The sequence below is a fragment of the Hypanus sabinus genome, chromosome 22, assembly GCF_030144855.1.
Source record: "Hypanus sabinus isolate sHypSab1 chromosome 22, sHypSab1.hap1, whole genome shotgun sequence".
Taxonomy (NCBI): Eukaryota; Metazoa; Chordata; class Chondrichthyes; order Myliobatiformes; family Dasyatidae; genus Hypanus; species Hypanus sabinus.
Window position 1 is genome coordinate 64,655,153 of NC_082727.1, and position 27,992 is coordinate 64,683,144.

The 27,992-nt window shown below is 45.8% G+C and overlaps 2 protein-coding genes across 2 annotated transcripts in view; both read right to left on the bottom strand.

Annotated features, from left to right (window-relative positions):
• Nucleotides 1-27,992, bottom strand: part of LOC132379687 (PDZ domain-containing protein 8-like) — a 127,230-nt gene that overhangs the window by 8,755 nt on the left and 90,483 nt on the right. The gene's annotated exons all lie outside the window — the stretch shown is intronic.
• LOC132379802 (collagen alpha-1(XXIV) chain-like) lies at nt 1,123-27,862 on the bottom strand. Its single transcript, XM_059948085.1, has 3 exons — nt 27,628-27,862; nt 3,407-4,065; nt 1,123-2,866 (listed from the first exon to the last, which is right to left on the bottom strand). Exons 1-3 carry the CDS (start codon nt 27,860-27,862, stop codon nt 2,717-2,719), a joined length of 1,044 nt encoding a protein of 347 aa, XP_059804068.1. The 3' UTR covers nt 1,123-2,716.

The window sequence follows — 27,992 nt, forward strand, 5'->3', positions numbered from 1 at the left end:
TCCTCCAGTCCATACAGAACCACAGCCCACTTAACCTCCTCCAGCCAATACTGACCCACAGCTCACTTCACCTCCTCCAGTCCATACTGACACACAGCCAACTTCACCTCTTCCAGTCCATACTGACACACAGCCCACTTCACCTCCTCCAGTCCATACTGACACACAGCCCACTTCACCTCCTCCAGTCCATACTGACACACAGCCCACTTCACCGCTTCCAGTCCATACACACAGTCCACTACACCTCCACCAGTCCATACTGACCCAGAGCACACTTCACCACCTCCAGTCCATATTGACGCACAGCCTACTTCACATCCTCCAGTCCATACTGACCCACAACCCACTTCAACTCCTCCAGTCCATACTGACCCACAGCCCACTTCACCTCCTCCAGTCCATACTGACCCACAGCCCACTTCTCCTCCTCCAGTCCATACTGACACACAGCCCACTTCACCTCCTCCAGTCCATACTGACCCACAGCCCACTACACCTCCTCCTCCAGTCCATACTGACCCACAGTACACTTCACCTCCTCCAGTCCATACTGTCCCACAGCCCACTTCTCCTCCTCCAGTCCATTCAGACCCACTGCTCACTTCAACTCCTCCAGTCCAAAGGACCCACAGCCCACTTCACCTCCTCCTCCAGTCCATACAGACCCACAGCCCACTCCACCTCCACCAGTCCATACTGAACCACAGCCCACTCCACCTCCTTCAGTCCATACTGACCCACAGCCCACTTCACCTACTCCAGTCCATACTGACCCACAGCCCACTTCACCTCCTGCAGTCCATACTGACCCACAGTAGCCTACACCTCCTCCAGACCATACTGACCCACAGCCCACTTCACCTCCTCCAGTCCATACTGACCCACAGCCCTTCACCTCCTCCAGTCCATACTGACCCACAGCCCACTTCACCTCCTCCAGTCCATACTGACCCACAGCCCACTTCACCTCTTCCAGTCCATACTGACCCACAGACCACTTCACCTCCTCCAGTCCAACTGACCCACAGCCCACTTCACCTCCTCCTCCAGTCCATACAGACCAACAGCCCACTCCACCTCCTCCAGTCCATACTGAACCACAGCCCACTCCACCTCCTTCAGTCCATACTGACCCACAGCCCACTTCACCTCCTCCAGTCCATACTGACCCACAGCCCACTTCACCTCCTCCAGTCCAACTGACCCACAGCCCACTTCACCTCCTCCTCCAGTCCATACAGACCCACAGCCCACTCCACCTCCTCCTGTCCATACTGACCCACAGCCCACTTCACCTCCTCCAGTCCATACTGACCCACAGCCCACTTCTCCTCCTCCAGTCCATACTGACCCACAGCCCACTTCACCTCCTCCAGTCCATACTGACCCACAGTCCACTTCACCTCCTCCAGTCCATACTGACCCTCAGCCCACTTCACCTCTTCCAGTCCATACTGACCCACAGCCCACTTCACCTCCTCCTCGTCCATACTGACCCACAGTCCACTACACCTCCTTCAGTCCATACTGACCCACAGCCCACTTCACCTCCTGCAGTCCATACTGACCCACAGCCCACTTCACCTCTTCCAGTCCATACTGACCCACAGACCACTTCACCTCCTCCAGTCCAACTGACCCACAGCCAACTTCTCCTCCTCCTCAGGTCCATACTGACCCACAGCCCACTCCACCTCCTCCAGTCCATACTGACCCACAGACCACTTCACCTCCTCAGGTCCATACTGACCCACAGCCCACTTCACCTCCTCCAGTCCATAGTGACCCACAGCAGACTTCACCTCTTCCAGTCCAGACTGACCCACAGCCCACTTCTCCTCCTGATCCAGTCCATACTGACCCACAGTCCCCTACACCTCCTCTTCCAGTCCATATTGACCCACAGCCCACTTCACCTCCTCCAGTCCATACTGACCCACAGTCCACTACACCTCTTCCAGTCCATACTGACCCACAGACCACTTCACCTCCTCCAGTCCAACTGACCCACAACCAACTTCTCCTCCTCCTCAGGTCCATACTGACCCACAGCCCACTCCACCTCCTCCAGTCCATACTAACCCACAGCCGACTTCACCTCCTCCCGTCCATACTGACCCACAGCCCACGTCACCTCCTCCTCCAGTCCATACAGACCCACAGCCCACTCCACCTCCTCCAGTCCATACTGACCCACAGCCCACTTCACCTCCTGCAGTCCATACTGACCCACAGTCCCCTACACCTCCTCCAGTCCATACTGACCCACAGACCACTTCACCTCCTCCAGTCCATACTGACCGACAGCCCACTTCACCTCCTCCTCCAGTCCATACAGACCCACAGCCCACTTCACCTCCTCCAGTCCATACTGACCCACAGCCCACTTCACCTCCTCCAGACCATACTGACCCACAGCCCACTTCACCTCCTCCAGTCCATACTGACCCACAGCCCACTTCACCTCTTCCAGTCCATACTGACCCACAGCCCACTTCACCTCCTCCAGTCCATAATGACCCACAGCCCACTTCACCTCTTCCAGTCCATACTGACCCACAGTCCCCTACACCTCCTCCAGTCCATACTGACCCACAGCCCACTTCACCTCCTCCAGTCCATACTGACCCACAGCCCACTTCACCTCCTCCTCCAGTCCATACTGACCCACAGCCCACTTCACCTCCTCCAGTCCATAATGACCCACAGTCCACTACACCTCCTCCAGTCCATACTGACCCACAGCCCACTTCATCTCTTCCAGTCCATACTGACCCACAGCCCACTTCACCTCCTCCAGTCCATACTGACCCACAGCCCACTTCACCTCCTGCAGTCCATACTGACCCACAGACCACTTCACCTCCTCCTCAGGTCCATACTGACCCACAGCCCACTTCACCTCCTCCAGTCCATACTGACCCACAGCCCACTTCACCTCCTCCAGTCCATACTGACCCACAGCCCACTTCACCTCCTCCAGTCCATACTGACCCACAGCCCACTTCCAGTCCATACTGACCCACAGCCCACTTCACCTCCTCCAGACCATACTGACCCACAGCCCACTTCACCTCCTGCAGTCCATACTGACCCACAGTCCCCTACACCTCCTCCAATCCATACTGACCCACAGCCCACTTCACCTCCTCCAGTCCATACTGACCCACAGTCCCCTACACCTCCTCCAATCCATACTGACCCACAGCCCACTTCACCTCCTCCAGTCCATACTGACCCACAGCCCACTTCTCCTCCTCCTCAGGTCCATACTGACCCACAGCCCACTTCACCTCCTGCAGTCCATACTGACCCACAGTCCCCTACACCTCCTCCAGTACATACTGACCCACAGCCCACTTCTCCTCTGATCCAGTCCATACTGACCCACAGCCCACTTCACCTCCTCCAGTCCATACTGACCCACAGCCCACTTCACCTCTTCCAGTCCAGACTGACCCACAGCCCACTTCTCCTCCTGATCCAGTCCATACTGACCCACAGCCCACTTCACCTCCTCCAGTCCATACTGACCCACAGCCCACTTCACCTCTTCCAGTCCAGACTGACCCACAGCCCACTTCTCCTCCTGATCCAGTACATACTGACCCACAGCCCACTTCACCTCCTGCAGTCCATACTGACCCACAGCCCACTTCACCTCCTGCAGTCCATACTGACCCACAGCCCACTTCACCTCTTCCAGTCCATACTGACCCACAGCCCACTTCACCTCCTGCAGTCCATACTGACCCACAGCCCACTTCACCTCCTCCAGCCCATACTGACCCACAGCCCACTTCACCTCTTCCAGTCCAGACTGACCCACAGCCCACTTCACCTCCTCCAGTCCATACTGACCCACAGCCCACTTCACCTCCTGCAGTCCATACTGACCCACAGCCCACTTCACCTCTTCCAGTCCAGACTGACCCACAGCCCACTTCTCCCCCTGATCCAGTCCATACTGACCCACAGCCCACTTCACCTCTTCCAGTCCATACTGACCCACAGACCACTTCACCTCCTCCAGTCCAACTGACCCACAGCCAACTTCTCCTCCTCCTCAGGTCCATACTGACCCACAGCCCACTCCACCTCCTCCAGTCCATACTGACCCACAGCCCACTTCACCTCCTCCAGTCCATACTGACCCACAGCCCACTTTACCTCCTCCAGTCCATACTGACCCACAGCCCACTTCACCTCTTCCAGTCCATACTGACCCTCAGACCACTTCACCTCCTCCTCCAGTCCATACTGACCCACAGTCCACTTCACCTCTTCCAGTCCATACTGACCCACAGCCCACTTCACCTCCTCCTCCAGTCCATACTGACCCACAGCCCACTTCACCTCCTCCAGTCCATACTGACCCACAGTCCCCTACACCTCCTCCAGTACATACTGACCCACAGCCCACTTCACCTCTTCCAGTCCATACTGACCCACAGTCCACTACACCTCCTCCAGTCCAAACTGACCCAAAGACCACTTCACCTCCTCCAGTCCATACTGACCCACAGCCCACTTCACCACTTCCAGTCCATACTGAACCACAGCCCACTTCACCTCCTCCAGTCCAAACTGACCCACAGCCCACTTCACCTCCTCCAGTCCATACTGACCCACAACCCACTTCACCTCCTACAGTCCATACTGACCCACAGTCCACTTCACCTCCTCCAGTCCAAACTGACCCACAGCCCACTTCACCTCCTCCAGTCCATACTGACCCACAGACCACTTCACCTCCTCCAGTCCATACTGACCCACAGCCCACTTCACCACTTCCAGTCCATACTGACCCACAGCCCACTTCACCTCCTGCAGTCCATACTGACCCACAGCCCACTTCACCTCCTCCAGTCCATACTGACCCACAGCCCACTTCACCTCCTTCAGTCCATACTGACCCACAGCCCACTTCACCTCCTGCAGTCCATACTGACCCACAGTCCACTTCACCTCCTCCAGTCCATAGTGACCCACAGCCCACTTCACCTCCTTCAGTCCATACTGACCCACAGCCCACTTCACCTCTTCCAGTCCATACTGACCCACAGCCCACTTCACCTCCTCCAGTCCATACTGACCCACAGCCCACTTCACCTCCTTCAGTCCATACTGACCCACAGCCCACTTCACCTCTTCCAGTCCATACTGACCCACAGCCCACTTCACCTCCTCCAGTCCATACTGACCCACAGCCCACTTCACCTCTTCCAGTCCATACTGACCCACAGTCCACTTCACCTCCTCCAGTCCATAGTGACCCACAGCCCACTTCACCTCCTTCAGTCCATACTGACCCACAGCCCACTTCACCTCCTGCAGTCCATACTGACCCACAGCCCACTTCACCTCCTTCAGTCCATACTGACCCACAGCCCACTTCACCTCCTGCAGTCCATACTGACCCACAGTCCACTTCACCTCCTCCAGTCCATAGTGACCCACAGCCCACTTCACCTCCTTCAGTCCATACTGACCCACAGCCCACTTCACCTCCTCCAGTCCATACTGACCCACAGCCCACTTCACCACTTCCAGTCCATACTGACCCACAGCCCACTTCACCTCCTGCAGTCCATACTGACCCACAGCCCACTTCACCTCCTTCAGTCCATACTGACCCACAGCCCACTTCACCTCCTGCAGTCCATACTGACCCACAGTCCACTTCACCTCCTCCAGTCCATACTGACCCACAGCCCACTTCACCTCCTCCTCCAGTCCATACTGACCCACAGCCCACTTCACTTCCTCCAGTCCATACTGACCCACAGCCCCCTTCACCTCTTCCAGTCCATACTGACCCACAGACCACTTCACCTCCTCAGGTCCATACTGACCCACAGCCCACTTCACCTCCTCCAGTCCATAGTGACCCACAGCAGACTTCACCTCTTCCAGTCCAGACTGACCCACAGCCCACTTCTCCTCCTGATCCAGTCCATACTGACCCACAGTCCCCTACACCTCCTCTTCCAGTCCATATTGACCCACAGCCCACTTCACCTCCTCCAGTCCATACTGACCCACAGTCCACTACACCTCCACCAGTCCATACTGACCCACAGCCCACTTCACCTCCTCCAGTCTATACTGACCCACAGCCCACTTCACCTCTTCCAGTCCATACAGATCCACAGTCCACTACACCTCCACCAGTCCATATGGACCCACAGCCCAATTCACCTCCTCCTCCTGTCCATGCTGACCCACAGCCCACTTCTCTTCCTCAAGTCCATACTGACCCAGAGCACACTTCAACTCCTCCAGTCCATACTGACCAACAGCCCACTTCACCTCCTCCTCCAGTCCATACTGACCCACAGCCCACTTCACCTCCTCCAGTCCATATTGACCGACAGCCCACTTCACCTCCTCCTCCAGTCCATACTGACCCACAGTCCACTACACCTCCACCAGTCCATACTGACCCACAGCCCACTTCACCTCCTCCAGTCCATACTGACCCACAGTCCACTTCACCTCCTCCAGTCCATACTGACCCACAGTCCACTACACCTCCACCAGTCCATACGGACCCACAGCCCACTTCACCGCTTCCAGTCCATACTGACCCACAGCCCACTTCACCTCCTCCTCCAGTCCATACTGACCCACAGCCCACTTCTCCTCCTCCAGTCCATACTGACCCACAACCCACTTCTCCTCCTCCAGTCCATACTAACCCACAGTCTACTTCAACTCCTCCAGTCCATACTGACCCACAGCACACTCCACCTCCTCCAGTCCATACTGAACCACAGCCCACTTCACCTCCTCCAGTCCATACTGACCCACAGACCACTTCACCTCCTCCTCCAGTCCATAATGACCCACAGACCACTTCATCTCTTCCAGTCCATACTGACCCACAGTCCACTACACCTCCTCCAGTCCATAATGACCCACAGACCACTTCACCTCCTCCAGTCCATACTGAACCACAGCCCACTTCATCTCCTCCAGTCCATACTGACCCACAGCCCACTTCACCTCCTCCAGTCCAACTGACCCACAGTCCACTTCACCTCCTCCAGTCCATACTGACCCACAGCCCACTCCACCTCCTCCAGTCCATACTGACCCACAGCCCACTTCACCTCCTCCAGTCCATACTGACCCACAGCCCACTTCACCTCCTGCAGTCCATACTGACCCACAGCCCACTTCACCTCCTCCAGTCCATAGTGACCCACAGCCCACTTCACCTCCTCCAGTCCATACTGACCCACAGCCCACTTCACCTCCTGCAGTCCATACTGACCCACAGACCACTTCACCTCCTCCTCCAGTCCATACTGACCCACAGCCCACTCCACCTCCTCCAGTCCATACTGACCCACAGCCCACTTCACCTCCTCCTCAGGTCCATACTGACCCACAGCCCACTCCACCTCCTCCAGTCCATACTGACCCAGAGCACACTTAACCTCCTTCAGTCCATACAGACACACAGCCCACTTCACCTCCTCGTCCAGTCCATAATGACCCACACCCCACTTTTCTGTAGATTTTACAGACTAGTCAGATGAGGAGATTTTACCGTAGATTTTACAGACTAGTCAGATAAGATTTTATTGTAGATTTTACAGACTAGTCAGATAAGGAGATTTACTGTAGATTTTACAGACTAGTCAGATATGGAGATTTTACTGTATATTTTACAGACTAGTCAGATAAGGAGATTTTACTGTATATTATACAGACTAGTCAGATAAGATTTTTCTGTAGATTTTACAGACTAGTCAGATAAGGAGATTTTACTGTACATTATACAGACTAGTCAGATAAGCAGATTTTACAGACTAGTCAGGTAAGCAGATTTACAGTCTAGTCAGATAAGGAGATTTACTGTAGATTTTACAGACTAGTCAAATATGGAGATTTTACTGTAGATTTTACAGACTAGCCAGATAAGGAGATTTTACTGTAGATTTTACAGACTAGTTAGATGAGGTGATTTTATATTACAGGCTAGTGAGATAAGGAGATTTACTGTAGATTATACAGATGTCAGATATGGAGATTTACTGTAGATTTTACAGACGAGTCAGATGAGGAGATTTTACTGTAGATTTTACAGACTAGTTAGATGAGGTGATTTTACTCCAGATATTACAGGCTAGTCAGATAAGGAGATTTTACAGACTAATCAGATAAGGAGATTTTACTGTATATTATACAGACTAGTCAGATAAGGAGATTTTACTGTAGATTTTACAGACTAGTCAGATAAGATTTTACTGTAGATTTTAGAGACTAGTCAGATAAGGAGATTTTTCTGTTGATTTTACAGACTAGTCAGATAAGGAGATTTTTACAAACTAGTCAGATGAGGTGATTTTACTGCAGATATTATACAGACTAGTCAGATAAGCAGATTTTACAGACTAGTGAGATGTGGAGATTTTACCGTAGATTTTACAGTCTAGTCAGATAAGATTCTACTGTAGATTTTACAGACTAGTCAGATGAGGAGATTTTACTGTAGATTTTACAGACTAGTGAGAGAAGATTTTACTGTAGCTTTTACAGACTACTCAGATAAGGAGATTTTACTGTAGATTTTACAGACTAGTCAAATAAAGAGATTTTACAGACTAGTCAGATGAGGAGATTTTACTGTAGATTTTACAGACTAGTCAGATATGGAGATTTTACTGTAGATTTTACAGACTAGTCAGATAAGATTTTACTGTAGATTTTACAGACTAGTCAGATAAGCAGATTTTACAGACTAGTGAGATGAGGAGATTTTACCGTAGATTTTACAGTCTAGTCAGATAAGATTTTACTGTAGATTTAAACAGACTAGTCAGATAAGGAGATTTTACTGTAGATTTAAACAGACTAGTCCAGGGGTCAGCAACCTTTACCACTGAAAGAGCCACTTGGACCCGTTTCCCACAGAAAAGAAAACACTGGGAGCCGCAAAACCCGTTTGACATTTAAAATGAAATAACACTGCATACAACGTTTTTTTTGCCTTTATGCTATGTATAAACAAACTATAATGTGTTGCATTTATGAAATTGATGAACTCCTGCAGAGAAAACGAAATTACATTTCTGCATGCAACAAAAACATTTTGAACTCCGAAAAAAAGACGTTGGGTTGAAAGTTACTTTTAAGTAAAATACTCAATGTCTATTTGAGTCCTTCTTGTATTTATGAAAAACGCCGAACTTAAATTTTCCGCCAGCAGCAAACCAAAAATATCATCAGCCAGCTGTCAGCCTGAAAAATAAAAGGACTATTTCACTGAACAATGAAAAAATATGAATATACATAAAATAATAGGCAATTAAAATATTTATCATACTTGGTTAATGGGATTTCTGCTCCTGGACCTCAGCGCACAGCGTCTGCACATCAGGGCTGTATGACGTCACCTTCATCTTTACACAGGATCGCAAGCTGTCATCTGTGAAGCATGCGCGATGTTTGTTTTTAATAAAGTTCATGTTGGAGAACACCTGCTCACATACATATGTGGATCCAAAGATCGACAGGACTCCAAGCGCATACTTTTTCATGTTTACATAAATGTCGGGCACAGCATTCCATGTTTCAAACACAAGTTGGTCCGGATTTGGAAGGTTTTCAATATCACTCCATTTGTGATTCTGAGCAAGAACGGCCTTCTGACGGGCAACATCTTCAAGGTCTGCTGTCAAGCGTCTAAACTTGGACACCCATATGTCTTTGTCGGCTATGTCGGCCAGTTCCATCTCAAGATCAGGTTGACTCACACCTGCCAATGCAGTCGTATTCAGTAGGGAAGGATCGATGCTTAAGGGAGTGACCGGGAAGGATAATGTGTTTTTTTCCTCTCTGAACTCACAGAAGCGTTTCCCAAACGATGTTTGCATTGCGATGATTGCAGAATGTAAATACTCCGAAATTATCATGTCGTGACCTTGTTTGAACTCTCTCAAATTGGGGAAGTGAGACAAAGTGCCTTTCTGTAAATCTCTGGCAAGCACTGTCAACTTGCGCTCGAATGCCAAGACATCCTCCAACATGTGCAGGGCTGTGCGTCCTTTCCCCTGAAGAGCTGTGTTCAGCGTGTTCAGGTGCGCTGTCATGTCTACCATGAAGTGTAGCTTTTCCAGCCACTCTGGCTGTTCCAGCTCAGGAAAGTTGAGCCCTTTGCTGCCCAGGAAAGTTTTCACTTCTTCCAGACACGCGACAAAGCGTTTCAGCACCTTCCCTTTGGACAGCCACCGGACTTTGTTGTGCAGCAGGAGATCAGAATATGCGCTTTCCATCTCGTCCAGTAACAAACGGAATTGACGGTGATTTAAACTTTTTGCCATTATTTTATTGACAATCTGAATGACAACATCCATTACTTCTGTGCATTCCGGAGGAAATGTTTGAGCGCACAGTGCCTCTTGGTGCAAGATGCAGTGAAAAGTCAGCAGCTTTCTGTCCAGCGACTTCTGCAGTAAAGCCACAAATCCCTTGTGCGTTCCCGTCATATTCGGAGCCCCATCAGTAGCTACTGACACCAGATGGGTGGTCTTTATTCCTTTGGCTCTTAAACAATTCAAGACAGCCTCACAGATGTCCTCCCCCCGTGTTTGGTCTTTTAGAGGTATCAACTCAATCAGTTCTTCCTGTGGCCCGGCAGAGTTTACATACCGGCAGAACAACGCTATTTGTTCAATATCGCCTTTGTCTTTAGACTCGTCACAGGCAATCGAGTAGGCCACAGCTGAATTGATGTCTTTAATTTGCTGTCTTGTGATGTCTTCTGCCATTTTTATGGTTCTGTCTTTGACAGTCTTTGCAGAGAGGGGCATATCCCTGATTTTCTGCACAATTTCACTCTTGTTTTTAAAGTCCGTGAATAGATGTTCTGAAATCTTAATGAAAGATTCTTTTATATATTCACCATCTGTAAACTGCTTCCCGTGCCTGACTATTTCCTGAGCGGCAATATAACTGGCGTATGTCGTTGATTTTCCTGACTTCATCCATTTCTGGAAATGATTTTTGCTCAGATCAACCTTCCGCATCAGTTCCGAAACGGCTTTTTTTCTCTCATCTCCATCCGGATATTTTTGAGCAAAGGCTGCGTGTTTACTCTGGAAATGCCTTGCGACATTTGACTTTTTGTTGTTTGCTAGTTTCTCATTGCATATTAAGCATACCGGTAAACCAGTCTCGTCAACAGTGAAAGCAAATGAATCTGTCCACGTATCATTAAACGTTCTGTTTTCTTCAGTCACTTTTCTTTTTTTAGAATTCTCCATAGTTGGCTTACCTTGGATCGAAAAATTAAAGAAATCGCGCACTGGCGGGTGTCAGGTATTGGCAGTGGTGACGTATATTAATAGCGATAAAAACACGTTGCAGCGGTGTGTTCAGGCAGTCAGTAAACTGCAGTCGAATAACTTTATTCGAACTAAACAGCCTTGCTTCTAAGCCTCCCTCAACCCAGCCCCCATGGACGCAGATGCTGCAAAAGACACGTACTCACAAACCCCCGTAGGCAATCTCCCTTAGCCGGAATGCTGGCTAATTGAGAGCCGTTTCGGATGTGTCGCCACACTTACATTGTACAAGATCACCATAATCTTCAAATTTAGAATTACATTTCAAAAGCTAACAAACTAACATAAAATACATTTTAATTAAATACTGACCAATTATTTCCCAAAGCCACAGGGAGCCGCAGCACAGAGGTGAAAGAGCCACAAATGGCTCGGGAGCCGCAGGTTGCCGACCCCCGGACTAGTCAGATAAGGAGATTTTACTGTATATTATACAGACTAGTCAGATAAGGAGATTTTACAGACTAGTCAGATAAGATTTTACTGTAGATTTTACAGACTAGTCAGATGAGGATATTTTACTGTAGATTTTACAGACTAGTCAGATAAGATTTTACTGTAGATTTTACAGACTAGGCAGATGAGGAGATTTTACTGTAGATTTTACAGACTATTGAGAGAAGATTTTACTGTAGGTTTTACAATCTAGTCAGATAAGGAGATTTACTGTAGATTTTACAGACTAGTCAGATAAGGAGTTTGACTGTAGATTATACAGTCAATTCAGATAAGGAGATTTTACTGTAGAGTTTACAGACTAGTCAAATAAGGAGATTTTAGTGTAGATTATACAGACTAATCAGATAAGGAGATTTTACTGTAGATTTTACAGAATAGTCATAAGATTTACTGTAGATTTTACAGACTAGTCACATAAGGAGATTTACTGTAGATTTTATAAACTAGTTAGATAAGGAGATTTACTGTAGATCATACAGACCAGTTAGATAAGGAGATTTACTGTAGATCATACAGACTAGTCAGATAAGATTTACTGTAGACTTTACAGACTAATCACATAAGGAGATTTACTGTAGATTTTACAAACTAGTCAGATAAGGAGATTTGACTGTAGAGTTTACAGACTTGTCAGATAAGGAGATTTACTGTAGATTTTACAGACTAGTCAGATAAGTAGATTTACTGTAGATTATACAGACTAGTCAGATAAAGAGATTTTACTGTAGCTTTTACAGACTAGTCTGATAAGGAGATTTACTGTAGATTTTACAGACTAGTCAGATAAGGAGATTGACTGTAGGTTATACAGACTAGTCAGATAAAGAGATTTTACTGTAGCTTTTACAGACTAGTCTGATAAGGAGATTTTACTGTAGATTTTACAGACTAGTCAGATAAGTAGATTTACTGTAGATTATACAGACTAGTCAGATAAAGAGATTTTACTGTAGCTTTTACAGACTAGTCTGATAAGGAGATTTACTGTAGATTTTACAGACTAGTCAGATAAGGAGATTGACTGTAGGTTATACAGACTAGTCAGATAAAGAGATTTTACTGTAGCTTTTACAGACTAGTCTGATAAGGAGATTTTACTGTAGATTTTACAGACTAGTCAGATAAGGAGATTTTACAGACTAGTCACATAAGGGGATTTACTGTAGATTTTACGAACTAGTCAGATAAGGAGACTTTACTGTAAATTTTACAGACTAGTCAGATATGGAGATTATACTGTAGGTTTTACAGACTGGTCACTTACAGAAATTTCATTGTACTGCTGCATTCTGTTATTCCACATACTTAATATAAATAAAAAGGAAGGAAGTCAGTTATATTGATTACATAAATGCAAAACAAATTTTAAAAGGAGTAGCCAGGAAGGAAATAAATTTAATTCAATCATTAAAATGATAAAGGATAGACATCATCTCAGAACTGGTAATGGGTATTAGGTACAGAGGAGAAGCAGACAGACATTTAAATAAAGGTATGCTGAAAGCATTGCAGTGAGTTTCTGCTGCCCCCTCCTGGCCATTCCGAGGATAGCCAATGAATACTGTCGTCTATAGACAGCTGGAATGTTACAGTCATGGTCGAGTCCTACCAACACAGGGCCTCAAATGCCCTCTAGTGGATCAATGTTATTCAAGAAAGATCACTTCAAAATTGTTTAATGTGATTTCCAGTACCCAAATGTAATGGAGAACATAATAATAGTAAACCTGCTTTAATGCAGAATAATTCCAATAATCTGACAACCTGATGCTGGAATGGCAAAATATCTGGCCAGTTGAATGTAATCTGTTTCATGGCCCAACAGACTTCAATTCACTTTGTTGAAGTGAGCATAAGGAGAGTGTGGCAAAATGGAGACTTGGTGAGTTTATATGGATCAATGGGAAACGACAGCTGAGATTGAAAGGGAGTATGGGGGGGGGGGGGGTGGAGGAGGCCCTGGTGAGTTGAAAAGTGTATGGACACAGAGCCCTGGTGTGGGAAAGTACAGTGATAGAGCGTGGTGCGTCTGATGTGCCAGCAGAGAAGTCAAGGATGTTCCTTTAGCGCAGTGTTCAGGAGGAATTTCTAGAGTCAATGGGTGGTGAATCTGTGGAATTCATTGACACAAGTGGCTGTAGACACCAAGTCACTAAGTAAACTTAAAGGAGAGGTTGACAGGTTCTAAATTAACAAGTTTCCAAAGGTTAAGGGGAGAAGGAAGGAGAATGGGGTTGAGAGGGAAATTAAATTAGCCATGATGGAATGGCAGAGCTGTCTCAATGATCAAATCTGAATCAGGTTTATTATCACCGGCATGTGTCGTGAAATTCGTTAACTTAGAAGCAGCAGTTCAATGCAATACATAATCTAGAAGAAAAATAACAAAATAAAACAATAATAAATAAATCAATCAATTACAGTATGCATATATTAAATAGATTAAAAAATTGTGCAAATAACAGAAATACTAGATATTAAAAAGTGAGGTAGTATCCAAGGATTCAATGTCCATTTAGGAATTGGATGGCAGAGGGGAAGAAGCTGTTCCTGAATCGCTGACTGTGTGCCTTCAGCCTTCTGTACCTCCTACCTGATGGTAACAGTGAGAAAAGGGCATGCCCTGGGTGCTGGAGGTCTTTAATAATGGACACTGCCTTTCTGAGACACCACTCCCTAAGGATGTCCTGGGTACTTTGTAGGCTCATGCCCAAGATGGAGCTGACTAAATTTACAACCTTCTGCAGCTTCTTTCAGTCCTGTGCAGTAGCCCCTCCATACCAGACAGTGATGCAGCCTGTCAGAATGCTCTCCATGGTACAATAATAGAAGTTTTTGAGTGTATTTGTTGACATACCAAATCTCTTCAAACTCCTAATAAAGTATAGCTGCTGTCTTGTCTTCTTTATAACTACATTGATATGTTGGGACCAGGTTAGATCCTCAGAGATCTTGACACCCAGGAACTTGAAGCTGCTCACTCTCTCCACTTCTGATCCCTCTATGAGGATTGGTATGTGCTTCATCGTCTTACCCTTCCTGAAGTCCACAATCACAATCTTGCTCCTATGTTTTATTCCAAACCATTAGATTTGCATACAATGAGAATGCTGATATTCAAGGTTTTACTGTTACTTGGCTTCATTGTGAATCTTAATTGTGTGATCAGAGGATCATTTTCTAGGTGCTCGAGACTACCAATAGAAAAAATTAAATGGAATTGACAGGGAAAAATCCTTGAAACACACACAAATGCTGGAGAAACTCAGCAGGCCAGGCAGCATCTATGGAAAAGAATAAACAGTCGATATTTAGGACTGAGACCCTTTGTCAGGATTTTGTGTGTGTTGCTTGGATTTACAGCATCTCCAGATTTTCTCTTGCTTGTGATGGGTCAAAATTATTATTGGCATTGTTTAGGGAAAGCTTCTTGTAGTATTTGAATAAGACCATAAGACATAGGAGCAGAATTAGGGCATCTGGCCCATCGAGTCTGCTCCGCCATTCAATCATGGCCGATCCTTTTTACTGTCTTCTCTTCAACCCCAGTTCCTGGCCTTCTCTATGTAACCTTTGATGCCGTGTCCAATCAAGAATCTTGTAAAAATCTTATTAAAACACACAAAGGACATCAGATCCTGTTCCTCACCTTCATTCTCCCACTTTCTTAGGTACAAGATCTAAAACACTTTTCACTGCACACTGCTGTGCAGCAGATTGTCTCAATCCTTTAAAAATTTGCAATAAATTACCTTAAGCCAGGGGTGGGCAAACTTTTTGACTTGTGGACCACAAAGGGTTCTAAAATTTGACAGGGGGGCTGGACCAGGAGCAGATGGACAGAGTGTTTTGGTAATACACCTCATAAGAGAAAATAAAATATCATGGGATATGTAGAAAACATGTGCTTTAATTTCAAATGAAAATGAACAAATGCATAACAAAATATATGTCTTTGAAGTCCCATGGTATTTAGCTATTTATTGAAATGACTTTTAAAACACCGAAAATTAAATGAATAAAATACAGCTTTTTTTAATAGCAACAGTTATTATTTTAAAGCACTGAAAATTCTGTTATCCTTCAAGATATTATCATCATCACTCTCCTCCTGACTGTCTTTATTTCAAAAACGGTAGGAGATGCAGGTCTACTTGTCCTGCTCCTTCTTATTCAATTGTCCCCTGTGCCAAAACTCAACAACGACCAGCACAAAGACAGAACAGTGACAGCGCGCCAGTATGCGGAGCGCGTTATTTGATCTGGAGCGCATTTTTTATTTTGAGAACGTACGTGCACCTGCGCACTACTCATGTCCATCACTTAACAGAAATGACATGTAACATGTAAGGCTTATTGAAAAAAATATTTTCAAATGCATTTTTTACATAACACAACGAAGAAACTTATTTTTAATTTCAGTGGGAACAGTGTTGTTGGTCTCCCTTTTTAGCCAGCGCATCAAAGTCTGGATTTAGTTTTGTTGTGGTGATTCTCAGGATGGATCTGAGGTGTTGGTCAGTTAACTTGGATCTGTGGCTGGCTTTGTTGATGTTCATGACGCTGAACGCCTGTTCACACAAATAGGTTGAGCCGAACAAAGAGTAAAGCGCAAATGTGGAGTAATACGCTGCACCTCAACAAAGGTCAATGTATATAGAGTGCGTCATCTATTGGGAAAACGCCAGAATTGCGGGGAAAAAACTTTAACAAGGATTATTAATATAATTTCATCAAGTTCTGCGGGCTGGATTAAAAAGCTTAACGGGCCGCATATGGCCCCCGGGCCGTAGTTTACCCATGCCTGCCTTAAGCAATGTTTCTCTAATTCAAGCTTTCATCACCTAGATTAGATTTAGAGGCTGCCTGAAGATAATATTTGATTGATGTCCCTTCCATTTAATGTTCAAAGTAAATTTATTATCAAAGAGCATATATGCCACCATACACAACCGTGAGATTCACTTTCTTGCGGACGTTGAGAGTAAATAGAAGATACACATTAGAATCAATGAAAGATTGCACTCAACAGGACTGACAGCAACCAATCTGCAAATACAAGAGACAAAAACTGAGCAAATACAAAAAAAAAGATATGCAATAAATATCAAGAAGGTGAGATGAAGAATCCTTAAAAATGAATCCATAGGTGATCTAAGAATAATGGTGCATAGTTCCCTGAAGGTGGAATCTCATGTGGATAGGGTGGTGAAGAAGGCTTTTGGTATGCTGGCCTTTATAAATCAGAGCATTGAGTATAGGAGTTGGGATGTAATGTTAAAATTGTACAAGGCATTGGTAAGGCCAAATTTGGAGTATTGTGTACAGTTCTGGTCACTGAATTATAGGAAAGATGTCAATAAAATAGAGAGAGTACAGAGAAGATTTACTAGAGTGTTACCTGGGTTTCAGTACTTAAGTTACAGGGAAAGGTTGAACAAGTTAGGTCTTTATTCTTTGGAGCACAGAAGCTTGAGGGGGGACTTGATAGAGGTATTTAAAATTATGAGGGGGATAGATAGAGTTGACGTGGATAGGCTTTTTCCATTGAGAGTAGGGGAGATTCAAACAGGAGGAGATGAGTTGAGAGTTAGGGGGCAAAAGTTTAGGGCTAACACAAGGAGGAATTTCTTTACTCAGAGAGTGGTAGCTATGTGGAATGATCTTCCAGTAGAAGTGGTAGAGGCAGGTTCGGTGTCGTCATTTAAAGTAAAATTGGATAGGTATATGGACAGGAAAGGAATGGAGGGTTATGGGCTGAGTGCGGGTCAGTGGGATTAGGTGAGAGTAAGCATTCAGCATGGACTTGAAGGGCCGAGATGGCCTGTTTCCGTGCTGTAATTGTTATATGGTTATATGGTTGTGGGAGCAGTTCAATGATGGGGCCAGTAATCCTCATTATTTTTTTAATTATCTTCTTACTGATGATCTGCCTAGAACTCACACTTCTCCTCTTCAACAACTAAAAATATATTTTGTGTTCTTTGCTCCTTAGCAACTGAAGCATGTAATATTTAGTTTTATAAAGAGGTAATATTACACGTAATCTGATTAAAAGTTTATTTAACTTCATTTTAATTATAAAATATGAAGAAAAAAATCAATGCATCGGACAGCAAGGGTGCATTTAAACTGATGTTAAAAACTAATGCAGACATGCACTGATGGATGAGAAGGCAATGAAGGGCAGAGAGACAACTTTCCAAATGTCTCTTTCTCCTTGATTCTGGTTCACCGTTGTTCCCCAACTCCTGGCTAACCTATTTTAACAAAACAATCACATTCTAGGCTCTCTATAAGCACTTACCTATAGCATGACAGCCCTTGAGAAACAAGATCCAGCTTCAGTCTCAATACATAATGGTTCAGTGTAAGGGCAGCATCAGGAGTTAATGAGCAAGGTGGAGTTGAGTAAAGGACACTCTGCAGAAACTGCAGGCACCTACAAGACATGGACTAGCAGAATACCTACCGAGGAACAATTGTTACTGAGCAATATGAGAGATCCACATATTTAAGCCCACTTTAAATTTGATGCATATGCGACAGAAGCAAACATACTTTGGATTAGTTAAGAGATTTTATATATCAAAATAAGAAATTATGTATTATAAAATGGACATTTTATAAAAGAATGTTAAAATAAGGTGACTATGACTTGGTTCGGAGATTGCCTCTATGAAGCTCTTTGTAGGCAGTACCTAAATGTAAAAAAGTTTAAATTAGCTCTAAGTTGCTTTGCAGTTTCCATAGGTTTCACAAGATAGTCGACATCTCTGAAGATCTATCCTGGGCCCAACATATTGAAGCAATTACAAAGAAGGCACGTCAGTGGCTATATTTTATTAGGAGTTTAAGGAGATTTGCTGTGTCACCAAAGACTCCAGCAAATTCCTACAGATGTACGTTGGGGAGAATTGTAACTGGTTGCATCACTGTCTGATACGGAGAGCCACTGAACAGGACTGGAAAGACACAGAAAGTTCTAAACTCAGTCAGCTCCATCACGGGCACCAGTCTCCCCACATTCAAGGGCATCTTCAAAAGGAGCTGCCTCAAAAAGGCAGCTTCCATCATGAAGGACCCCAGCAGCCAGGGCATGCCTGGTATTCATTGCTGCCACTCGGGAGGAGGTTCAGAAGCCATTTTGTCAATGTTTCAGGAACAGCTTCTTCCCAGCATCCTCCTTCAGATTTCAGAATAGACAATGAACCCATGAAAACTGCCTCCATATTTTCGTGCCACTTACATCCACGTTCATATTCTCTCCTTCCCTCTCGCTCCATATTTATGTACACACACTTGCCCTGACCAATCAAGAATCTATCAAGCTCCACTTTAAATACATCAAATGACTTGGCCTTCACAGCTGCTTATGGCAACAAATTCCACACATTCACCACTCTGTGGTAAAGAAATTCCTCATCTCCATTCTAAATGGATGTCCCTCCATTCTGAGGCTGTGTCCTCTGATCCTAGACTCCCTCACCATAGGAAACACCCTCTCCACATCCACTCTATCTAGGCCTTTCAACATTTGATAGGTTTCAATGAGATCCCTCCCTCATTCTTCTAAACTCCACTGAGTACAGATTCAGAGCCATCATACGCTCCTTAGGCATTAATCCTTTCAATCCGGGAATCATTTTGTGCAGACTTGCAAAGAGTAACACTCGCTAAGAAGCACAAATCAAACATTGGACATCTACACTTACATTAATGAGCAGACAGAGGGAACAAAACGCGAGGTTTGCCAAAGCAGGAACAGAGGTGGAAGGGCATGTTGTAACGTGGGCATTGTGATTCTCTCACCGGATGGAATGACTGGCCGAAAAGCTGACAGATGGAGCGTAATATGACAGTAAAACTATGACAGAACCAGCAATCCAGGTTCAATTCCGCCACAGTCCGTAAGGAGACTGTACATTCTCCATATGACCCTGTGTGTTCTCTCTGGGGCTCCGGTTTCCTCCCACATTTCAAAATCATAGGGGGCAGTAGGTTAATTAGTCACATGGGTGTAATTAGGCAGCGGGGGCTCGTTTGGCCGGAAGGGCCTGTTACCAAGCTGTATCTCTAAATATTTGTTTTTAAATGGCTAGTTATCTAAATGAATAGAGAATATACACAGAATTCAAATGGCTACAGGTGCTCTAGTTTACGAATCACAAGAAAGTTATCAAGCAGGTCCAACAGGTAGTTAAGGGTACCTTTGTTTTCACAAAACCAAGTACAAGAAGTTACAGTTGAACACACCTGAAATATTGTGCACAGTTTTTGTCCCCTTTCCTGAAACAGACACATAGCTTTAGAAACAATCTGAAGGAGATTCCGCAGACTAGTGGAGGCACAAGAGTCAGCAGACGCGGCAATCTGGGGCAACAAACTATCTGTCGGAAGAAACCAGCGAGACCCTAATGCAGACCTGGGCTGAAACTTTGTCAATTCCTTTCCTCACACAGATGCTGCTCGACCTGTTAAAAGTTCTTCCAGCAGATTGTTTGTTTCACCAGACTAACCCCTGGGATGAGCAGGCTGATCTATCAAGGAAGGCAAGACAGTGTGGTCTGTATTCCTAGGAATCAGGGGTGAATCTACTCAAATGTACAAGTTGCTCAGGGAGTTTGACAGGGTTGATTCTTCTTCTTAAGCCCATCAGCTCTGCTGGGGCGTAGTCCACAAGAACCCCCTGTCCTGGGCTGATAGGCTGATCAACCCTGTGGTTTGCTTTCACCCCCTGACTGCATACGTCTTCTAGGCGAAGATCCTTCATCGCTCAGGGATGAAATCTTTGGAACTTCTATTGGTGTTTCTGTAGAACTGGGATTTTACAGGATGGGGTTGCTGGCCCCATGCCCAACTGTCCTGCTTTCATAGCCGGCCTTGCGGCCATCCATGGCGAAGTTTACAGGTTTAATGCTGAGGTATTTTTTTTGGTGAAAGTCATGAACAAGAAACCATGGCCACACAGAAAAGGGGAAACCATCCAAAACTAAGTGTGTAGAAATTTATTCTCTGGAATTCTCTGTCCCAGGGCTGATGAAGGCCAGATCATTGATAAATTAAAGGTAGAGAAAGATAAAATATTTGAAAGAGCAAGATTATGTGGAACAGGTACAGTCAATCACTGCACAGATTAGTCATGACTTCACTTAATGGTGTCCTACTCCTACTGCTATTTTTTGTGTTATTGTGTGTACAGTGTATGTACATTAAACTTGTAGCAAGGACTAGGCCTCACGCTGTGGTGCTGCCTGTTTGCAACCATCGAGGAGAGCCAGAGGAATCGGTGCTGTCCCCCAGTGTTCATTCAACAGAAGACAAGCTGTATTGTATTCGACTGCAGACTGCTACAATGTTCATGGACTCAGGGACTCGGATTTTTTTTTGTGTGTGACTGTATTTTACTGCTATCTTATATGTGCTTTTTATGTCTGGTGCTGTGTGTGACTGTTGGTCCTGTGTTTTTCACCTTGGCCCCAGAGGAATGCTGTTCCATTTGCCTGTATTTATGGAAATTCATGTTGGTTGAATGACAGTTAAACTTAAGCTTGAAGATTGCACAGGCAAGGTTTAAGGACCTGCCTAAAAAGAATGTTAGCTGGAAACAAGTGCCTTGAACAATCTCTCCTCTTTCCATTTTTTGGAATTACGTTCCTGGAATAATTTAAGAGCCACCTCATATATTTAGACTGTGATGTGACTGTGATATTGCCAACTGCCATTCCTGTAGAAATATCTGAGGTTCAGGGATTTTATTAGTGTCAATAAATAATAGGGAATATTCCAGATGTGCATCACTAGCATGCAGGGATTTCAATTTTTGGCAAAGGAACTAAAGGAGAATTAAATTATGAGGGGAAAAAAGCAATGGGTGATGTAGTGAGTTAGACAGTAACTTGGGACTTCATTTCAAATATAGCTCAGACTGATGGTGCACAAGACAAGTTTCTTGTAATGGTAAGAGTTATATCTAAAGTGAATTTTTTCAACCACCAGCCAGTACTTGGGCTTAAGGCAACAGAATAATAGCATTAATTTATGGCATCATGCTAAAATAGTCACACTGTGGCCAATTTTCAAGGTCAGGGCGGAGATCACATTTCAAGTCCTTTCCTGGTTCTTACATCATGCGAGACATTCGGTACATGAAATCAAAGTTCTCAAGGATTAATTCTTATCTGAAGTGCCCAGCCAACTTCCTATAACTGTATCATTCAACCCAGAATGTAACATAAATCACACTACACTCTAGACTTAGAAGGCAGAAGTTGGGAGTGAGGTGGGAGGGGGAGTGAAGAAGGGGATTCGATTGTTCCATCACAATCCACTGGAAAAAAGAAGTTATGCATCAGAATTTGGAGGGTGTGATTCTTAAGGAGCTTGGCAAGACCCCACGAGGATGTTTTCCTGCAGCGGGAATCTAGAACACAGATGTACAGCATAATCCCAGATTAAGAGGTCAGTGATTGAAGACTGTTGGAGATGCCCTCCTGTGTTCCCCCAATGTAGGTGTTGCCCTCTGGTGTTCGCCCGGTGCAGCCCTCTGGTGTTCGTCTGGTGGTGCCCTCTGGTGTTCACCCAGTGGAAGAACAAGCTGAACCAGGACTACCTACAGTCATGCCAGAGGCTTGGGCTATAGTATATTTTTTCTTCTTTTCTTTGTGACTGCACCTTTTTTTGAAATCGTAACTATATATGCTATATATAGTGTGCTGTTGGTAATGTGCTTTGCACCTTGACACCAGAGAAATGCTGTTTCCAGCACAGTACAGGCCCTTCAGCCCTCTATGTTGTGCTGACCCATATAATCATTAAAACTACTAAACCCACACTACCCCATAACCCTCCATTTTTCTTTCATCCATGTGCCTGTCCAAGAGGCTCTTAAATACCCCTAATGCTTTAGCCTCCACCACCATCCCTGGCAAGTCATTCCAGGCACTCACAACCCTCTGTGTAATAAAACTTATCACTGCTGTCTCCCCTAAACTTCCCTCCCTTAATTTTGTACATATGCCCTCTGGTGTTTGCTATTGGTGCCCTGGGAAACAGGTACTGACTATCCACCCTATCTATGCCTCTCATAATCTTGTAGACCTCTATCAAGTCCCCTCTCATTCTTCTATGCTCCAAAGAGAAAAGTCCCAGCTCTGCTAAACTTGCTTCATATGACTTGTTCTCCAATCCAGGCAACATCCTGGTAAATCTCCTCTGCACCCTCTCCATAGCTTCCACATCCTTCCTATAATGAGGTGACCAGAATTGAACACAATACTCTAAGTGCAGTCTCACCAGAGATTTGTAGAATTGCAACATGACTACTCTACTCTTGAATTCAAACTCCCTGTTAATTAATCCTAGCATCCCATAGGGCTTCTTAACTATCCTATCAACTTGTGTAGCGACCTTGAGGGATGGATGGATTTGAACCCCAAGGTCCCTTTATTCACCCACACTCTTAAGTACTGACCATTAATCCTGTACTCAGTCTTCTGGTTTGTCCTTCCAAAATGCATCACCTCACACTTACCTGGATTGAACTCCATCTGCCATTTTTCTGCCTAACGCTGCTGCCTGTCTATATCCTCATGTAACCTTCGACAACCTACAGCTCCATCCACAACTCCTCCAATCTTCGTGTCATCCGCACACTCAACCATCCTTCAGCCTCTACATCCAGGTCATTTATAAAAATCACAAATAGCAGGGTAGATCCTTGTGGCACTCCACTAGTCACCGACCTCCAGGCAGGATACTTTCCTTCCACAACTACCCTCTGCTTCCTTCCATTAAGCCAATTTTTTATCCAAACAGCCAAGGTTCCACTTATCCCATGCCTCATGACTTTCTGGATGAGTCTCTCATGAGGGACCTTGTCAAATGCTTTGCTGAAGTCCATGTAGACCACATCCATTTTGTTACCTCTTCCAAAAACTCAATCAGGCTTGTGAGGCACGATCTTCCCTTCACAAAGTCATGTTGACTATCCATGAGTAGACTGTACTTCTCCAAATGCTCATAGATCCTATCCTTAAGAATCCTTTCCAGTAGTTTGCATACCACTGATGTAAGACTCACCGGTCTATAGTACCCAGGTTTCTCCCTATTTCCCTTTTTAAAAAAAAAGGAACTACATTTGCCATTCTCCAGTCCTCCGGCACTTCCCCTGCAACCAAAGAGGATTCAAAGATCATGGCTAATGCTCCTGCAATCTCTTCTTTCAATTCCCACAACAACCTGGGGTGTATCATATCCGGCCCTGGGGATTTATCAATCTTAATGTTTTAAGAAGATCCAGCACTTCTTCTTCCTTAATCTCCACATTGTCCAGCACACAGGCCCGCTCAACTTCAACCTCATCCTGATCAAGATCCTTTTCACTTGTGAATACTGAAGCAAAGTATTCATTTAGGACCTCCCGAACCTCCTCTGCGTCCAGGCACATGTTGCTCTCTTTATCCTTTAGCGGTCCCACCTTCGTTCTCATCATCCTCCTATTCTTCACATACACATTGAACACCTTGGGGTTCTCCTTAATCCTACATGTCAAGGCCTTTTCATGACCCCTTGAGCTCTCCTAAGTCCTTTCTTTAGCTCCTTCCTGGCTACCCTATATTTCTCATAAGCCCCTCCTACTTCCTGCTTCTTATAGCTAACATGTCCTTCCTTTTTCCTCTTGATGAGTTGCCTCACATGTTTCGTCAGCCACGGTTCCCTTTTTCTACCATTTTGTCCTTGCCTCAGTGGGACAAACCTATCCTGAACCCAGCTCAAGTGGTCCCTAAACTTCTCCCACGTTATTTCTGTGCTTTCCCCTTTGAACATCTGTTTCCAATTTACTCTTGCTAGTTCCTGCCTCAATCCTTCAAAGTTAGCCATTCCCCAGTTAAGCACTTTACCATTTTGTCTGATTTTATCCCTTTCCGTAGCTATGCTGAAGCTAAGGGAGTTGTGGTCACTCTCACCAAAATGCTCCCCCACCAAGAGGTCTATCACCTGACCAGGTTCATTACCCAGAACTAGATCCAGCATAGCCTCTCCTCTCGTTGGCCGGTCCACATACTGTGTCAGGAATCCTTCTTGAACACACCTGACAAATTCAGCCCCATCTATCCCCCTTGCATTCAGGAGGTGCCAGTCAGTATAAGGGAAGTTGAAATTACCCATAACTACTACCCTGTATTTCGGGCACCATTCTAAAATCTGCCTGCTTATCTGCTCCTCGGTGTTCCGAGGGCTATTTGGGCTATAGACTATTCCCAGCACAGTGATCAATCCCTTCCTATTTCTGACTTCCACCCAGACTGACTCCGTGGACACTCCTTCTGCAGCATCCTCCCTTTCTATAGCCGTGAAACTATCCCTGACCAGCAATGCCACTCCCACCCCCTTTTCTACCTTCCCTCCTATTCCTTTTAAAACACCTGAACCCCGGGACCTGCATCATCCAATCCTGCCCTTCCTCCAACCAAGTTTCAGTAACGGCCACAACATCATAGTTCCACGTACCAATCCATGCTCTAAGTTCATCCTCCTTGTTCCTAATACTCCTAGCATTGAAATAGACATATTTCAACCCCTTTAACTGGCTACAATTATGTTCTGTCCCCTGCCTGTCCTTCCTCATTAACTCAGAACTCTTAGCATCATGCCCTTGTCCTTCTACCTCAATCCCTGCACTCACATTCTGATACCCACCCCCCTGCCAAACTAGCTTAAACCCTCCCCAACAGCTCTATCAAACCTCCCCACCGGGATATTGGTCCCCTGGGATCCAAGTGTAACCCGTCCTTTTCGTACAGGTCACACCCGCCCCAAAAGAGGTCCCAATGATCCAGAGGCACGGCCAGAGGCACGGCCACTGTTGCTTCCCCCAGGTAGGCTGTCGCCCCCCCCCCCCCAACAGTACTCAAACAGGAGTATTTATTGTCAAGGGGTACAGCCACAGGGGTACTCTCTAGTACCTGACTCTTCCCCTTCCCTCTCCTGACTGTGAGCCATTTCTCTGTCCCCCCGTGGCCCCAGAGTGACCAGCTGTCTGTAACTCCTCTCTATCACCTCCTCACTCTCCCTGACCAGACGAAGGTCATGGAGCTGCAGCTCCAGTTCCCTTAACACGGTCCCTTAGGAGTTGCATCTCAATGCACCGGGTGCAGATGTGTCCGTCTGGGATGCTGGAAGACTCCAGGACCTCCCACATCTGACACTGACCACAGAAAACTGGTCTCACACACATACTACCTCCCACTGCAATCAACAACTGCCTCACCTCGTCCCGTTACTGCCGAAGCCCGTGGAGCCAAAGCCCTTTCACTCCACTGCCCGTTCCCAACGCTGCCCGCTGGATATGGCTGCCTTCTTTTTAAACTGTTCGTGCTCAACTGGATGACGTCACTCGCCTGCGTAGTCTGGCCTCTCTCTTCCCCCAAGAACTCAAAATGTCTTCCCGCTGGAAATCCTTAGGTGCTCTCCTGCTGCCTTCTTGTTCCAAATCTCGTTTCGTTTGGCTATATGCATGTATGGTTGAATTATAATTAAACTTGAACTAGAACATAGCTCACAGGATTGTGAATCATTGGTATTCTCCATCCCAGTTTGCAATGAATACTACATTGTGTGTTCTGCTACTGTGACTGACTACATTACTGAAGATACAAGAGAATCAGGTAGGTGTGAGTGTTTTTTATTCACTGCACAAGCAGGCTGATGCTCTCTTAGAGACTCTCTCAGAATCACCCTGAACTCAACCAAGTTTAATCTCTGAGGAACAAAGTTGTAGCAGATAATGCAATATAACTTCAACAGCGACAATGACATCATTTACTTCAACATTTTGTGTCTGACAGTGGGCTCTAATAAATTAAACCAGATTACAGTGGGAGGTAATTGTAACTGATAAGACACCTCTGAATGGTCAAATATCTTTGCTGGGCCACAGTAAACCAAGGGGATGGTCTCAGTTTCTGTGGACAGAGAACTCAGGCACCGTGAACTATCGTTGTTAGAGTTGAATCTCTGAGCGTACAGACATAAGGCAAGTAAGTCAGAGACCATGTTTCATGTGGATAGGTTGAGCAAGTTTGGGCTTTTCACTCTGCAGATATAATCCTTGCCCAGCTTCAGCCTCTCAAAGCATTTACTTATTATTGGGGTGAGTGCGACAGGATGTTGTTCAGACAGGATAGCTTGGTCTTTCTTGGTACAGGGTCAATGGTGGATAATTTGTAGCAGAGGGCGTCCTACACTGGGAGAGGGAGAGATTTAAAAAGTTGGTAAACACACCTGCCAGTTGTGCTGTGTACATCCTGAGTGCTCGCCTTGGGATGCCATCCGGTCCCGCAGCCTTGCGACTGTCCACTTGTTGGGAACATCTGCGTACCTCAGCCTCAGAGGGGACCAGGTTGCAGGCTGTAGCGGTGGCTTTCCTTGGAGCTCAGAGTCAGCGACATCGAACTGAGCATAAAAGCCATTGAGCTCATCTGGGAGAGAGGCCGCGGTGTTGACGACACCACAGCGTTTGGCTTTGAAGTCTGTGATGGTATGCAGCCCTCGCCACAAGTCACTATTATAAACTGACCCCGATCATGAGATGTTCTTGTATACATCAGCTAAACATGAGACAATGGGACTGCGAACTGTCCTACACTGCCACTAAGCCACCAGACACCACGTCAGTTTATTTTGTTAATTAACGCATGATGTTGTACCATCATATCATCACAACTATTCGTTGTAAGTCTTGACTCAGTCTTCTCCCTATATTGTTGTTTCGCAGCCTTGATAGCTTTGCGCAGATCACAGCTACTTTTCTTGAGCCCTTGTTGATCGCCAGCGATGTTAGCTCGATGTCGCGACGGGACTGCTGCTCGCACAGAACTACTGATCCAGGGTTTCTGGTTCGGGAAGACCCTGTCCGACTTCTGGGGGACAACATTGGTGATCCACTTCTGGATGAGGTACGGGACTCTATCGGTGAATTTGGAGACATCCTCATCGTGGAAGACATTCCTGTTGATGTCATCGAAGCAGTCCTGCAGCATGGAGACCGATTGGTCAGATCACCAGTGGATGGTTTTGACTATGGCTGGCCGGCTCTTGTTTCAGCTTCTGCTTGTACGTCGGCAGAAGCAGATCAAAGAGTGATCTGATTTCTCAAAAGCTGGGCGTGGG

Coding starts and splice junctions, on each gene's coding strand:
- LOC132379802 (XM_059948085.1), bottom strand. CDS start 27,862: ATGCTGCAGGACTGCTTCGATGACATCAACAGGAATGTCTTCCACGAT. Junction 4,066..27,627: donor TCAACAAGGGCTCAAGAAAA/GTAGCTGTGATC, acceptor GGACCTGAGGAG/GAGGAGAAGTTGGCTGTGGG. Junction 2,867..3,406: donor GTCAGTATGGACTGGAGGAG/GTGAAGTGGGCT, acceptor CCTGAGGAGGAG/GTGAAGTGGTCTGTGGGTCA.